Genomic DNA, 13,562 nt, shown 5'->3' with positions numbered 1-13,562 from the left:
CTCCTGGGTATACACCTTAGAGAAATGAAACTTTATGTTCATATAAAAACTTATCCATGAATGTTCATATCTGCTTTATTTAACATTGCCAAAAACCTGGAAACAACAAAAATGTCCTCCAATAGGCCGAGGGTTAAACAAACTGTGGTACGTCCACACAATGGAATACTACTCAACAATAGAACATAACTATTGATACACACAACAATCTTGATGAACCTCAAAAGAAGTATGTTTATTGATAGCAGCCAGCCTCAAAAGCTGACAGACTTAATGAATCTACTTACAAGACACATGGGAAAGGTAGTTTTTTAAGAGATGGAGACAAGAGCAGTGGTTGTCAAGGATTAGGTCTGAAGAAAGAGTTTGACAACTATTGAGAATTTCAAGTACTCTATAATATCATGTTCTTTTTGCAACCACAGGCTGGCCCGTCATTGGTTGGGCACACCTCTGTGACGGGTAGACCCCCTGAGGTCACTGTTTTCCCATGCCCCCCACCCCAGCCCTCGCAGGCCTGGGCCTGTGAAGAAATGGTCTTTGCAGAATCCTGCTCACACTGCCCATTTGATGCTCTCTTTATTGGAACTCTCCCTTTCCACTGGATGGGACCTTTGTACAGAGAAGGCAGCAGACCACCCAGTGGCACCAAGTATACACCGGCAGTGCTGGGCCACCATCACCACTGTGTCTAGTTCCAAAACATTGGCACCACCACAAGGAGAAACCCCTGTACCGGCCAGGCTGTCACTCTGCACTGCCCCTCCTGCAGTTTCCCCTACCCTTCCCCCATAGACCTCAGGCAACCTCTCATCAGCTTCCAGTCCACAGCCCTTTGCCTACTCTGGAGACTTGGGAGGCATACAATAAATGGCCTTCTGTGTCTGACTGCTGTCACTGAGCATAGGGTCCATGCCCATGGTAGCACAAATCAGTACTTCTTTCCTTTTCCTGGCTGAATAGTATTCCACCGTTTGGCTAGACCACACATGTTTTGTTTCTGCTCAGCAGTGGATGGACATTAGGGTGCCTTCTCCCTTGTGCCTACTGTGGTGGACATTTCTCTATGGGGTTCTGTGTGAATGCCTGTTTTCAACTCTTTGGGATGTATGTCCATGAATATATTTATGGGTTTCTTTCCAGACTCTTAATTCTATTCCACTGATCTATGTATCTATCCTTATGCTAGTCCACACAATTTTGATAGCTGTAGTTTTGGAGTAAGTTTTGAAATCTGGAAGTAGGTGTCCATCATGCCTCAGTACACTGTCCCAAAATATATATTGTTAGTCTGTTTCCTGGCCTTCCTGAAAGGGACCTAGAGGTTTTTGGTGAGTGTGATTTTAAATTATGAGAATACCTTTTGGGGCCTATTGGACACTGGCTCTGATCTCACACTAATTCCAACATGCCCCAAGTGTCACTATGGTCCATAAGTCATAGTAGGAGCTTATTTTAGGTCAAGGGATCAATGAAATTTTAGCTTAGGCCCACCTCCATTGGGTGCAGTGTGACGCCAAACCAATCCTGTGCTTGTCTACACAGTTCTGGAATGCAAAATTAGGATAGACATATTCAGCAGCTGGCAGAGTCCACAACTCATCTGTTCCCTGACCTGCAGAGTGAGGGCTATTTTGGCATGGATGGAGAAATGGAAGCAATTAGAATTTCCTCTGTCTAGAAATATAGTAAACCAAATCGTTGCACATACCTGAGTGGATTTCAGTGATTTGCAGTACCATCAAAGGCTACAAACATGCAGGAGTGATGATTTCCTCCATATCTCCATTAAAGTAGCCTATTTGGCCCGTACAGAAAACAGATGGTCTTGGAGAATGAGAGTGGGTTTTCATTAGCTTGACCAGGTGGTGATTTCAATTTCAGGCACTTTACCAATGTAGTTTCATTGCTTGAGCAAATTGACATCTCCAGTGCCATGCTACCTGCCCCCTTCATGGATCACAGCCTTGTCATGGTGAAGGTGCTTGCATAACTCAATGAAGCTATAAGCCATGCCATGCAGGCCCACTGAAGACGGATCAGTCATATTGGAGAGTTCTGACATATCATGGTCCATTGGAAGAGGAAATGGCAACCCACTTCAGTATTCTGCCTTGAGAACTCCATGGACAATAGGAAAAGATAAAAAGATGACACTGGAAGATGAGCTCCCCAGGTTGGAAGGTGTCCAATATGCAACTGGCAAAGAGTGGAGGTCAATTCAGATACCATTATATCTACTATGTGGCCAAGAATCCCTTAGAAGAAATGGAAGAGCCCTCATAGTCAACAAAAGAGACTAAAATGGAATTCTTGTGTCCAATCTCAAAAATGACAGAATGATTTCAGTCTGTTTCCAAGCAAACCATTCAACATCACAGTAATCCAAGTCTATGTCCCAACCACTGATGCCTAAGAAGCTGAAGTTGAACGGTTCTATGAAGACCTAGAACACCTTATAGAACTAACACCGAAAAAAAAAAAAAAAAAAAAGATGTCCTTTTCATCATAGGGGACTGGAATGCAAAAGTAAGAAGTCAAGTGACACCCAAAATAACAGGAAAATTTGGCCTTGGAGTACAAGATGAAGCAGGGCAAAGGCTAACAGTGTTTTGTCAAGAGAATGCACTGGTCATAGCAAATACTCTCTTCCAACAACACAAGAGACAACTCTACATATGGACATCATCAGATGGTCAATACCTAAATCAGATTGATTATATTTTCTGCAGCCAAAGATGCAGAAGTTCTATACAGTCAGCAAAAACAAGACGTGGAGCTGACTGTGGCTCAGATCATGAGCTCTTGATTGCAAAATCCCAGGCATACAGGTAGAATGGAAGGGAAGAATGTAGGGAAAGAATGGGAAGAAGAATGTAGTGAATGAATGTACAGGAAGAATGTAGGGAATACCAATAGGCCATTCAGGTATAACTTAAACCAAATCCCTTATGATTATACACTGGAGGTGATGAATAGATTCAAGTGATTAGATGTGGTAGAAAGAGTGCCTGAAGGACTATGGGCAGGGGTTCATAACATTGTACAGTAGGCAGTGACCAAAATTATCCCCCCAAAAGAGGAATGCAATCCCCCCAAAAGAAGAAGGCAAAGTGGTTGTCTGAGGAGGTTTTACAAACAACTGAGCAAAGAAGAGAATCAAAAGGCAAATGGGAAAGGGAAAGATATACCCAACTGAATGCAGAGTTCCAGAGAATAGCATGGAGAGATAAGGAAGACTTATTAAAAGAGCAATGCAAATAAATAGAGGAAAACCACAGACTGTGTGGATCACAGCATACTGTGGAAAATTCTTAAAGAGATGGGAAACCATACCAGATCACCTTACCTGTCTCCTGAGAAACCTGTATGCAGGTCAAGAAGCAACAGTTAGACTGGGACATGGAATAAAATACTGGTTCCATATTCAGAAAGGAGTATGACAAGGCTGTATATTGTCATCCTGCTTATTTATCTTATATGCAGAGCAGATGGTGACTGCAGCCATGAAATTAAAAGACGCTTACTCCTTGGAAAGAAAGTTATGGCCAACCTGGATAGCGTATTGAAAAGCAGAGACATTGCTTTGCCAACAAAGGTCTGTCTAGTCAAGGCTATGGTTTTTTCTGTGGTCATGTATGGATGTGAGAGTTGGACTGTGAAGAAGGCTGAGCGCTGAAGAATTGATGCTTTTGAACTGTGGTGTTGGAGAAGACTCTTGAGAGTCCCTTGGACTGCAAGGAGATCCAACCAGTCCATTCTGAAGATCAGCCCTGGGATTTCTTTGGAAGGAATGATGCTGAAACTGAGACTCCAGTACTTTGGCCACCTCATGTGAAGAGTTGACTTATTGGAAAAGACCCTGATGCTGGGAGGGATTGGGGGCAGGAGGAGAAGGGGACGCCAGAGGATGAGATGGCTGCATGGCATCACTGACTCAATGGACGTGAGTCTGGGTGAACTCCGGGAGTTGGTGATGGATAGGGAGGCCTGGCGTGCTGCAATTCATGGGGTTGCAAAGAGTCGGACATGACTGAGTGACTGAACTGAACTGATTCATGCCAAATGCTGAGCTGAATCAATCACAAGCTGGAATCAAGATTGCTGGGAGAAATGCCAACAACCTCAGATATGCAGATGATACCAGTCTAATGTCATAAAGTGAAGAGGAACTAAAGAACCTCTTGAGGGTGAAAGAAGAGAGTGAAAGATCTGGCTTAAAACTCAACATTTAAAAACCTACATTCATGTCATCTGGTCCCATAACTTCATGGCAAATAGAAGGGGAAAATGTGGATGTAGTGATAGATTTTGTCCTCTGGGGCTCCAAAATCACTGTGTATGGTGACTGCAGCCATGAAATTAAAAGACGCTTGCTCCTTGGAAGAAAAGCTGATGACAAACCTAGACAGTGTGTTGAAAAGCAGAGAAATTGCTGACAAAGGTCTGTATAGACAAGGCTATGGTCTTCCCAGTGCTCACGTACAGTTGTGAGATCTTTACTGTAAATTTAGCAGAACACCAAAGAATTGATGCCTTCAGACTGTGGTGGTGGAAACTCCTGAAAGTCCCTTGGACAGCTCGGAGATCAAACCAGTAAGTCTTAAGGAAATCAATCCTGAATACTTGTTGGAAGAACTAATGTTGAAGCTCCAGTATTTTGTCATCTGATGGAACAGTCGACTCATTGGAAAAGCCCCTGATGCTTGGAAAGAGGGTAGAAGGAGAAGAGGACGTCAGAGGATATGTCTGGATGGCATCACCAATGCAATGGACATAAACTTGGGCAAACTTCAGGAGATGGTCGGGGCAGGGAGGCCTGTTGTGTGTCACTCCATGACTGGGTGACTGAACAACAACACAATGGTAATTCTATGTTTCTTTTATTGAGGAACTGCCTACCTCACTGATTTCCACAGTGGTCTGCCATTTTTGCATTCCCAACAAGCAGTGAATTAGGGTCCCAGTTTGTCCACATCTTCTCCAAAACTTGCTATTTTTTGTTTGTTTTGCTTGTAATAACCATTGTAGTGGGTGTGAAGTGGTATCTCATGGTGATTTTTATTTGCATTTCTTTAATGGCTAAATATCAATAACCTCAGATATGCAGATAACACCACCCTTATGGCAGAAAGTGAAGAACTAAAGAGCCTCTTGATGAAAGTGAAAGAAAAGAGTGAAAATGTTGGCTTAAAGCTCAACATTCAGAAAACTAAGATTATGGCATCTGGTCCCATCACTTCATGGCAAATATATGGGGAAACAATGAAAACAGTGGTTGACTTTATTTTGGGGGGCTCCAAAATCACTGCAGATGGTGATTGCAGCCATGAAATTAAAAAAGACTTACTCGCTGGAAGATAAGTTATGACCAACCTGGATAGCGTATTGAAAAGCAGAGACATTACTTTGCCAACAAAGGTATGTCTAGTCAAGGCTATGGTTTTTCCAGTGGTCATGTATGGATGTGAGAGTTGAACTATAAAGAAAGCTGAGTGCTCAAGAGTTGATGCTTTTGAAGTGTGGTGTTGGAGAAGACTCTTGAGAGTCCCTTGGACTGCAAGGAGATCCAACCAGTCCATCCTAAAGGAGATCAGTCCTGGGTGTTCACTGGAAGGACTGATGTTGAAGCTGAAACTCCAATACTTTGGCCACATCATGTGAAGAGCTGACTCATTTGAAAAGATTCTGATGCTGGGAGGGACTGAGGGCAGGAGGAGAAGGAGACGACAGAGGATGAGATGGCTGGATGGCACCACTGACTCAATGGGCATGGGTTTGGGTGGACTCTGGGAGTTGGTGATGGACAGGGAGGCCTGGTGTGTTGTGGTTCATGAGGTCGCAGAGTTGGACATGACTGAGCGACTGAGCTGAACTGAATGGCTAAAGATATTGAGCATCTTTTCTTGTGCTTCTTGGACATTTGCACATCTGCTTTGGAGGAAGGCCTATTCAAGTCCTTTGCCTGTTGTTTAATTAGGTTGCTTATCTTTTTATCATTAACTGGTAACAGTTCTTTATGCATGCTGGAAAGTACACCCTTATCAGATTTGCAAATGTTTCTCCCATTGTGTGGATTGTCCTTTCAATTTCTTTTATTTTTAAGCCGGACAGAAAGGAGAAATATTGTATGACATCCCTTATAGGTGGGATCTAAAAAGAAATGACACAAACGAACTTACTTTTAAACAGAAAGAGACTCACAGACTTAGAAAATTAACTTATGGTTGCCAAAGGGAAGGGATAGTCAGGGACTTTGGGAAGGTCATTTACACACCGTTATATTTAAAATGGATCAGTAATAAGGACCAATGCATAGCACAGGGAACTCTGCTCAATGTCATGTGGCAACCTGGATAAGAGGGGAGTTTGGGGGAAAATGGATACATGTATATGTATGGCTGAGTTCCTTTATTGTTCACCTGAAACTACCACACAATTGTTACTCAGTTATATTCCAATACAAAGTAAAAAGTTTAAACTTTGGGTAAAAAAAAAAGTTAAAAACAGATTTTTCTATTTTTCATACCCTCTCCTGATTTTCCCTCTTTTTTCCGAGTTTTTTCTATATCTACATTGTCAGTATATAGAGATATTACATACTACACACTATCTACTTTATAACCATAATTTAGCCTCGGATCTTAATTGTAATTTTTCTTTATTTACTTTTAATTGGAGAATTGCTTTACAATGTTGCATTGGCTTCTGCCATACATCAACATGAATCAGCCATAAGTATACATATGTCCCCTCCCTCTTGATCCTCTGATCGTCCTTCCCACTTCCCACTCCATCTCATCCCTCTAGGTTGTACAGAGCACCAGATTTGAGCTCCCTTTGATATACAGTAAATTTCCACTGGCTATCTGTTTTACATGTGGTAATGTACATATTTCTATGCTACTATCTCAATTCATCCCACCCTCTCCTTCCCCCACTGTGTACACAAGTCTGTTCTCTATGTCCGCATCTCCATTTGTCGTTGTTCAGTCACTCAGTGGTGTCCCACTCTTTGCGGCCCCATGAACTGCAGCACAACAGGCTTCCCTGTCCTTCACCATATCCTGGAGTTTGCTCCAACTCATGTCCATTGAGTCGGTGATGCCATCCAACCATCTCATCTCTGTCATCCCCTTCTTCTCCTGCCTTCAATCTTTCCCAGCATCAGGGTCTTTTCCAATGAGTCAGACCTTTGCATCAGGTGGCCAAAACACTGGAGTTTCAGCTTCAGCATCAGTGCTTCCACTGAATATTCAGGGTTCATTTCCTTTAGGATTGACTGGTTGGATCTCCTTGCAGTCCAAGGGACTCTCAAGAGTCTTCTCTAACACCACAGTTCAATGGCATCAATTCTTCGGTGCTCAGCTTTCTTTATAGTCCAACTCTCACATCCATACATGACTAGTGGAAAAACCATAGATTGACTAGATAGAACTTTGTTGGCAAAGTAATATCTCTGCTTTTTAATACACCATATAGGTTTGTTCTAGATTTTCTTCCAAGGAGCAAGAGTCTTTTAATTTCTTGGCTGCACCGTGAAAATATAGCAGTCACCATCTGCAATGATTTTGGAGTCCAAGAAAATAAAGCTTGTCACTGTTTCCATTGTTTCCCCATCTATTTGCCATGAAGTGATGGGACTGGCTGCTATGATCTTAGTTTTTTGAATGAAAAAACTGGAGATCCTCTGTCCCTGCAGCAGGTCACTGCTGACTCATGCTTCTGCAGGAGACCCTCAGACACTAAGGCAGTTCTGGCTCAGTCTCTTGTGAGGGTCACTGCTCCTTTCCCTTAGTCCTGGTGCATCTTTATTGCTGCCCTGCAAATAGGCTCATCAGTACCATCTTTCTAGATTCCATATGCATGCATTAATATATAATATTTATTTTTCTCTTTCTGATTTACTTCATTGTGTAATAGTCTCTGGTTCATCCATCTCATTAGGACTGACTCAAATGTGTTCTTTTTAATGGCTGAGTAATATTCCATTGTATATATGTACCACAACTTCTTTATCTGTTCATCTGTTAATAGACATCTAGGTTGCTTCCATGTCCTAGTTATTGTAAATAGTGCTGCAATTCACATTGGGGTACATGAATTTCTTTCAATTATGGTTCTCAATTTCTAGATAGAATTCTCTGATGCACCAAAGTTTTTGATTTGGATAGTGTCCAATTTATTTTTTTTTGTGCTTGTGTTTTTGCTGTCATATTTAAGTAACCATTGCCTAATTCAAAGTCATGGAGATTTACAGGTTTTATTACAAACATTTTATAGTTTCAGCCCTTTACATTTCAGTCTGTGATCCATTTAGTGTTAATTTTCTTTTACATAATGTGAGATTAGGGGTCCAAATTAATTCTTTTGTTTATGGATATCCTCTCATCTCACCAGCATTTTTTGAGGAGTTTAGTCATTCCTCCACTGAATGATCTTGGCACCCTTATTGAAAATCAACTATTTATAGACACATGGATTTATTTTTGATTCGAAATCCTGAAACATTGGCCTATATGACTGCCATTATGTCAGCACCACATTTTTTAGAATTGGTATAGTCTTGTTGGAAGTTCTTAAATTAGGAAGTGTGTGTTCTCCAACTTTGTTCTTCTTTCTCAGGATTGTTTTGGCTATCTGTCTTCCTTGCATTTCCATATGAATTTTAGGATCAGCTTTTCAGTTTTTACAAATAAGCCAGGTTAGATTCTAACAGGCATAGGACTGAATCTGTATATTGCCTGTGGGATTATGGCCATCTTAACAATGTTTTATGTTCATCCACTTACATGGGATGGGTTTACATTTCCTTCGGGTCTCTTTCATTTCTTTCAGCAACATTTTGCAGTTCTTAGAGTACAAGACTTGCACATTTTCTGTTAAATTTATTTCTCAGTATTTTATTACTTTTGACAATACTGTAAAATGAATTACTTTCCTAAACTCATTTTTAGTTGTTCATTTCTAGCATATAGAAAGAAGCATAATTGATTATTGCACATTGGTCTTGGATTCTGCAACTTTGCTGAGTTCATTGCATATTTGAATAGGTTGTTGTGGCTTTTTGGTGGATTCTTTATTGTTTTATGTATAAAATAGAGATAGTTTTCCTCATTCCTTTCTAGTCTGGATCCCTTTATTTTTCCTGCCTAATTATCCTGACTAGAGCTTTGAATACAATATTGAATAGAAGTGACAATAACAGACATCCTTGTCTTGTTCCTGATGCTAGAGGGAAGCCATCTACTCTTTTACCATTAAGTATGATGCTATCTTGGAGAAGGCAATGGCACCCCACTCCAGTACTCTTGCCTGGAAAATTCCATGGGCAGAGGAGCCTGGTAGGCTGCAGTCCATGGGGCCACTAAGAGTCAGACATGACTGAGCGACTTCACTTTCACTTTTCACTTTCATGCATTGGAGAAGGAAATGGCAACCCACTCCAGTGTTCTTGCCTGGAGAATCCCAGGGATGGAGGAGCCTGGTGGGCTGCCATCTATGGGGTCGCACAGAGTTGAACACGACTGAAGCGACTTAGCAGTAGCAGCATGATGCTATCTGTGATTTTTCCATTAGGTGCTCTCTATCAGGTTGAGGAAATTCCCTTCTATTCCTATTTTGTTGAATTCATTTTTATGAAACGGGTGTTGGATTTTGTTGAATTCATTTTTATGCAACTAGTGTTGGATTTTGTCAAATGCCCTCCCTTCCCCCACACACATCAATGAGATGATCATGAACGCCTTCTTCACATTCTATAAATATGGTGTATTACATTGATTTCCATGTGTTGAACCAACATTATATTCACCCAATAAATCTCACTTGATCATCATGTATGTGCTGTGCTGTGCTTAGTCACTCAGTTGTGCCCAACTTTGTGCAACCCCATGGACTGTGGCCTGTCCAGCTCATAGGTCCATGGGGTTTCTCCAGGCAAGAATACTGGAATGGGTTGCCATGCCCTCCTCCAGTGTATCTTCCCAACCCAAGGATCAAACCCAGATCTCCCGTATTGCAGGTGGATTCTTTACCATCTGAGCCACCAATTCTGATTCTTTTCTTTCACCACCTGAGAAGTGTCGTGCCAGTTCCTTCTGGCCTCAGTGGTTTCTGATGTGAAATCCATGTAACTCTGTTTTCCTCATACGTGGAAGATATTGTTTCTCTCTTGCTGCTTTTAAGACTTTTTTCTAGGCCTTTAGTTTTCAGAAGTTTGACGGTAGTATATCTTGATGTGGATTTCTTTGGGCTTATTCTATTTAGGATTCACTCAACTTCTTCAATCTGTAGGTTTATGTCTTTTGCCACACAGAAAATTTTCAGCCATTTTTTTCTTTGAATACTTTCCAGTCCCACCTTCTTTCTCTTGTCCTCTAGCACACCAATGAGAAAAATCTCAACCCTTTTGTTATATGCCCACAGGTCCCCAAGGCTCTGTTTATTTTTTCCCTCACTCATTTGGGTCCCAGCCACATGTTGTGACCAGCCCTGTATGGTTCGTGGTCTTAATGTAGTTCTATTTTCAAAGGCTTTGCAATGCTATTTGGTTTGGATTCTTTCCCGTTATAGTTTATTGCAAGATATGGAATATAGTTCCCCATGCAGTTAGTAAGCTCATATATGGTAGTATGTATCTGTTAATCTCATACTTTCAACTTATTCCTCCTCCCTTTCCCCTTTGGTAACCATAATTTTGTTTTCTATGTAATTCTGTTTCTGTTTTGTAAATAAGTTCTTTTTTTTTTTTTTTTTTAGATTCCTCATATAAGTGATATCATATACTTGTTCTGGAGAACAGAAAAATGGAGTCTTTGCCAGCAGAGCAAAGTAGATACTCTACACTATTACCATAATGATTTAGACTAGATGTCTTGTGAGTGGGGGACAGATTGTAACAGATGTGGAGGATTTTATAATTATAGTAAAGGGCTTCCCAGGTGGTAAAGGATCCACCTGCCAGTGCAGGATACATAAGATATGTGAGTTTGTTCCTGGGTCAGGAAGATTCCCTGGAGGAGAGCATGGCAACGTACTCCAGTATTCCTGGAGAACCCCATGGATAGAGGAGCCTGGTGGGCTACAGTCCATGGGGTTGCAAAGACTCAGACACCACTTAGTGACTAAACAACAACAAATACTCTTTAATACATGAACTTAATCATCAATCCTTTGACTTAAGAGGAAAACACTTTTCATGGAAGACCCCTAAGGATTCCTATGTAGTACAATTAAAATGCAGAAATATTTGAGAACATAGTTTTGTGTCCTGGATGGGTCAATAAAATAATGTATAAATTGTTAAATGTGAACTAAGAACTTTCTGTAAATATCAGATTAGGCTCTATTCCCTGTCATAGAATACTGACTTTGATTTGTGACTTCTATCCTCACTAATAATGCTTTTTTCCTCTTACATACATCCTAGCCTGGATTGTCTTACATCATTCTATAGCAGTCAATGTGGTTATTGTACAACTTCATTTTCAATGAAAGCCAAGAGAAAATAAATCTCACACCTATCCTTCTGTCTCTTTTTCCCTCTCTCTCTCCACATATAAAGGAAAATCATTAAAAATAAATAACAAAGTATACTTAACCCAGTCAAATCTTGGCAGTTGATATGTATAATATTTTAAGACAGAAAAAGAGAGCAGTAGAAATGGAGGAAAATATTGCATCCTAAATTCCTTCAAAAATTAAAATGCAAGTTTGGATAGTAATCTCCACTTACTGTTTTGTGTGCATGTGGGCATGCACATGTATGTGTGTATGTATGTGCATATGTGAATTATCATATGGAACCTCAGAAATCTCTAAAACCTTTGTGCAATTATCCCTCACAGAATTACCAAACTGATGGGTTTGTTCCACAGTAACTATTGTGATTTCTTAGTTTTACTCCTCAAGAGATGATTTAGGAGAGATAATTCTTCTCACAAGATAAAATACTAAAATAAAATTCCTACAATATCTATAGTTCTAGGAGACCACAGAGAAAAATTTAAGGTTTCAGTTAAACCAAGGGGTCCCTAACCAGGTGAGGAACCAGGCCACACAGCAGCAGGTGAGCAGTGGGTGAGTGAGCAAAACTTCCTATTTACAGCCTTTCCTCATTGTTGTACTTGAATTGTCTCGAAACCACACACCCGCCCCACTCCCGCCACCCTGGCCCAGTTCTTGGAAAAATTGTCTTCCATGAAACCAGCCCCTGGTGCCAAAAAGCTTGGGGACTGCTGCTCTGGGCCACTGGTTCTCAAAAGTGTAGTCTAAAGACACCTGGAACGGTCCCTGAGATTCTTTTAGTGGGTCTATGTATTATCAATAAAATATTTTTAATAACAATATTAAGATGATATTGCCTTTTCCATTTAATTATCTAATGAACATACAGAAGACTTTTCCAGAGGCTATATGACATGTGATAAAGTCATCTCTCTGATGGATGTATGCTTTTTTATTCTTAAATTTTAAATATTTCTAAGTCTTCATATCTAATATAATTAGTAACAATAGATATAACCCACATCTAAGCACCTTTTGGTGTCCTCAATAACGTTTATGTGTTTGGATGTCTTAAGACCAAAAAATGTTGCAAATTTCTGCTCTAGTTAGACTGTGTTATTCCTATAATGTTCTTCTTTCTGACAGATCCTGTTGAAACAAATTTTTATGTAGTGACTATTACTGATTCTCGTCAATGTGATGATTATATTTCTGAAGAAGATTGACCAAAATTACATCAAAAGATCTAAAAACCAAATGAGTCCATGTTGTAACTTGGGGAAGAGAGATACCATACGAAATGGCCTATCTCTAAGGTTTTCCTTACTAGAAAAAGGGGAGGCTTTAGTTTCATGTGATGACATGAGGAGACAATTTGAAGTCGGTATCGACATAATATTATTCTGCTGATATGAAATGAAATTCCGATAGCCAGGGTGTCAGGTATGTTCATAATCTCAATGCCATCAATTTTAAGCCTGAAGGCCCAAGAGACGAGCAGTGTTTAATACATCATCCCTTGTTAAATAGCAGCCACAGAGTTGGCGGTAGCCTGTGAAGGATTCCCTGCCATGTAGGACACGCCAGTTGTCTATAAATAGTACCTGTGAATGGGGAAAAAAAAAGAGAAAGGAAAAATACTCAGAACAAGCACGGACCACAGGAATCATAAATCAGAAGAGATCATTTAAAATAAAAACTTTAGGTTGTTCTCTGATTACATTAAATGAGATTTTTTTTTTCTTTTAAGTAAACATTTGACTCCAGTACTCTTGCCTAGAAAATTCCATGGATGGAGGAGCCTGGTGGGCTATAGTCTATGGAGTCACAAAGAGTCAGACACGACTGAGTGGCTTCACTTTCTTTCTTTCTTTAAACATTTGACAACTAGGAAGTGCGTAGCTCTGTATTAGGCTAAATGGAAATAACAAAGGCAACGGTAGGTAACAGGCCCTGTATCTGAGGAGGTTATATTTCTTGAGTAATTATTCTTTTATCAAAGCAAACCAGATCATTGGTTTCTTTTGTTCTTTTCTTTTAATTCTCTCTCTCAA

The 13,562-nt window shown here is 40.4% G+C and overlaps 1 protein-coding gene across 1 annotated transcript in view; it reads right to left on the bottom strand.

Annotated features, from left to right (window-relative positions):
* Positions 1-11,123: 11,123 nt before the first annotated feature.
* TMLHE (trimethyllysine hydroxylase, epsilon) overlaps positions 11,124-13,562 on the bottom strand; it is a 61,548-nt gene continuing 59,109 nt past the window's right edge. Inside the window, exon 8 of the mRNA XM_055563415.1 lies at positions 11,124-13,112. Coding sequence (XP_055419390.1) covers positions 12,981-13,112 — 132 coding nt within the window. The 3' untranslated portion in view covers positions 11,124-12,980. The remainder of the gene's footprint in view (positions 13,113-13,562) is intronic.

Source organism: Bubalus kerabau, chromosome X (assembly GCF_029407905.1).
Source record: "Bubalus kerabau isolate K-KA32 ecotype Philippines breed swamp buffalo chromosome X, PCC_UOA_SB_1v2, whole genome shotgun sequence".
Lineage (NCBI taxonomy): Eukaryota > Metazoa > Chordata > Mammalia > Artiodactyla > Bovidae > Bubalus > Bubalus kerabau.
Note: the sequence above shows the minus strand (reverse complement) of the source record. Positions and strands in the feature narration are given on the sequence as shown.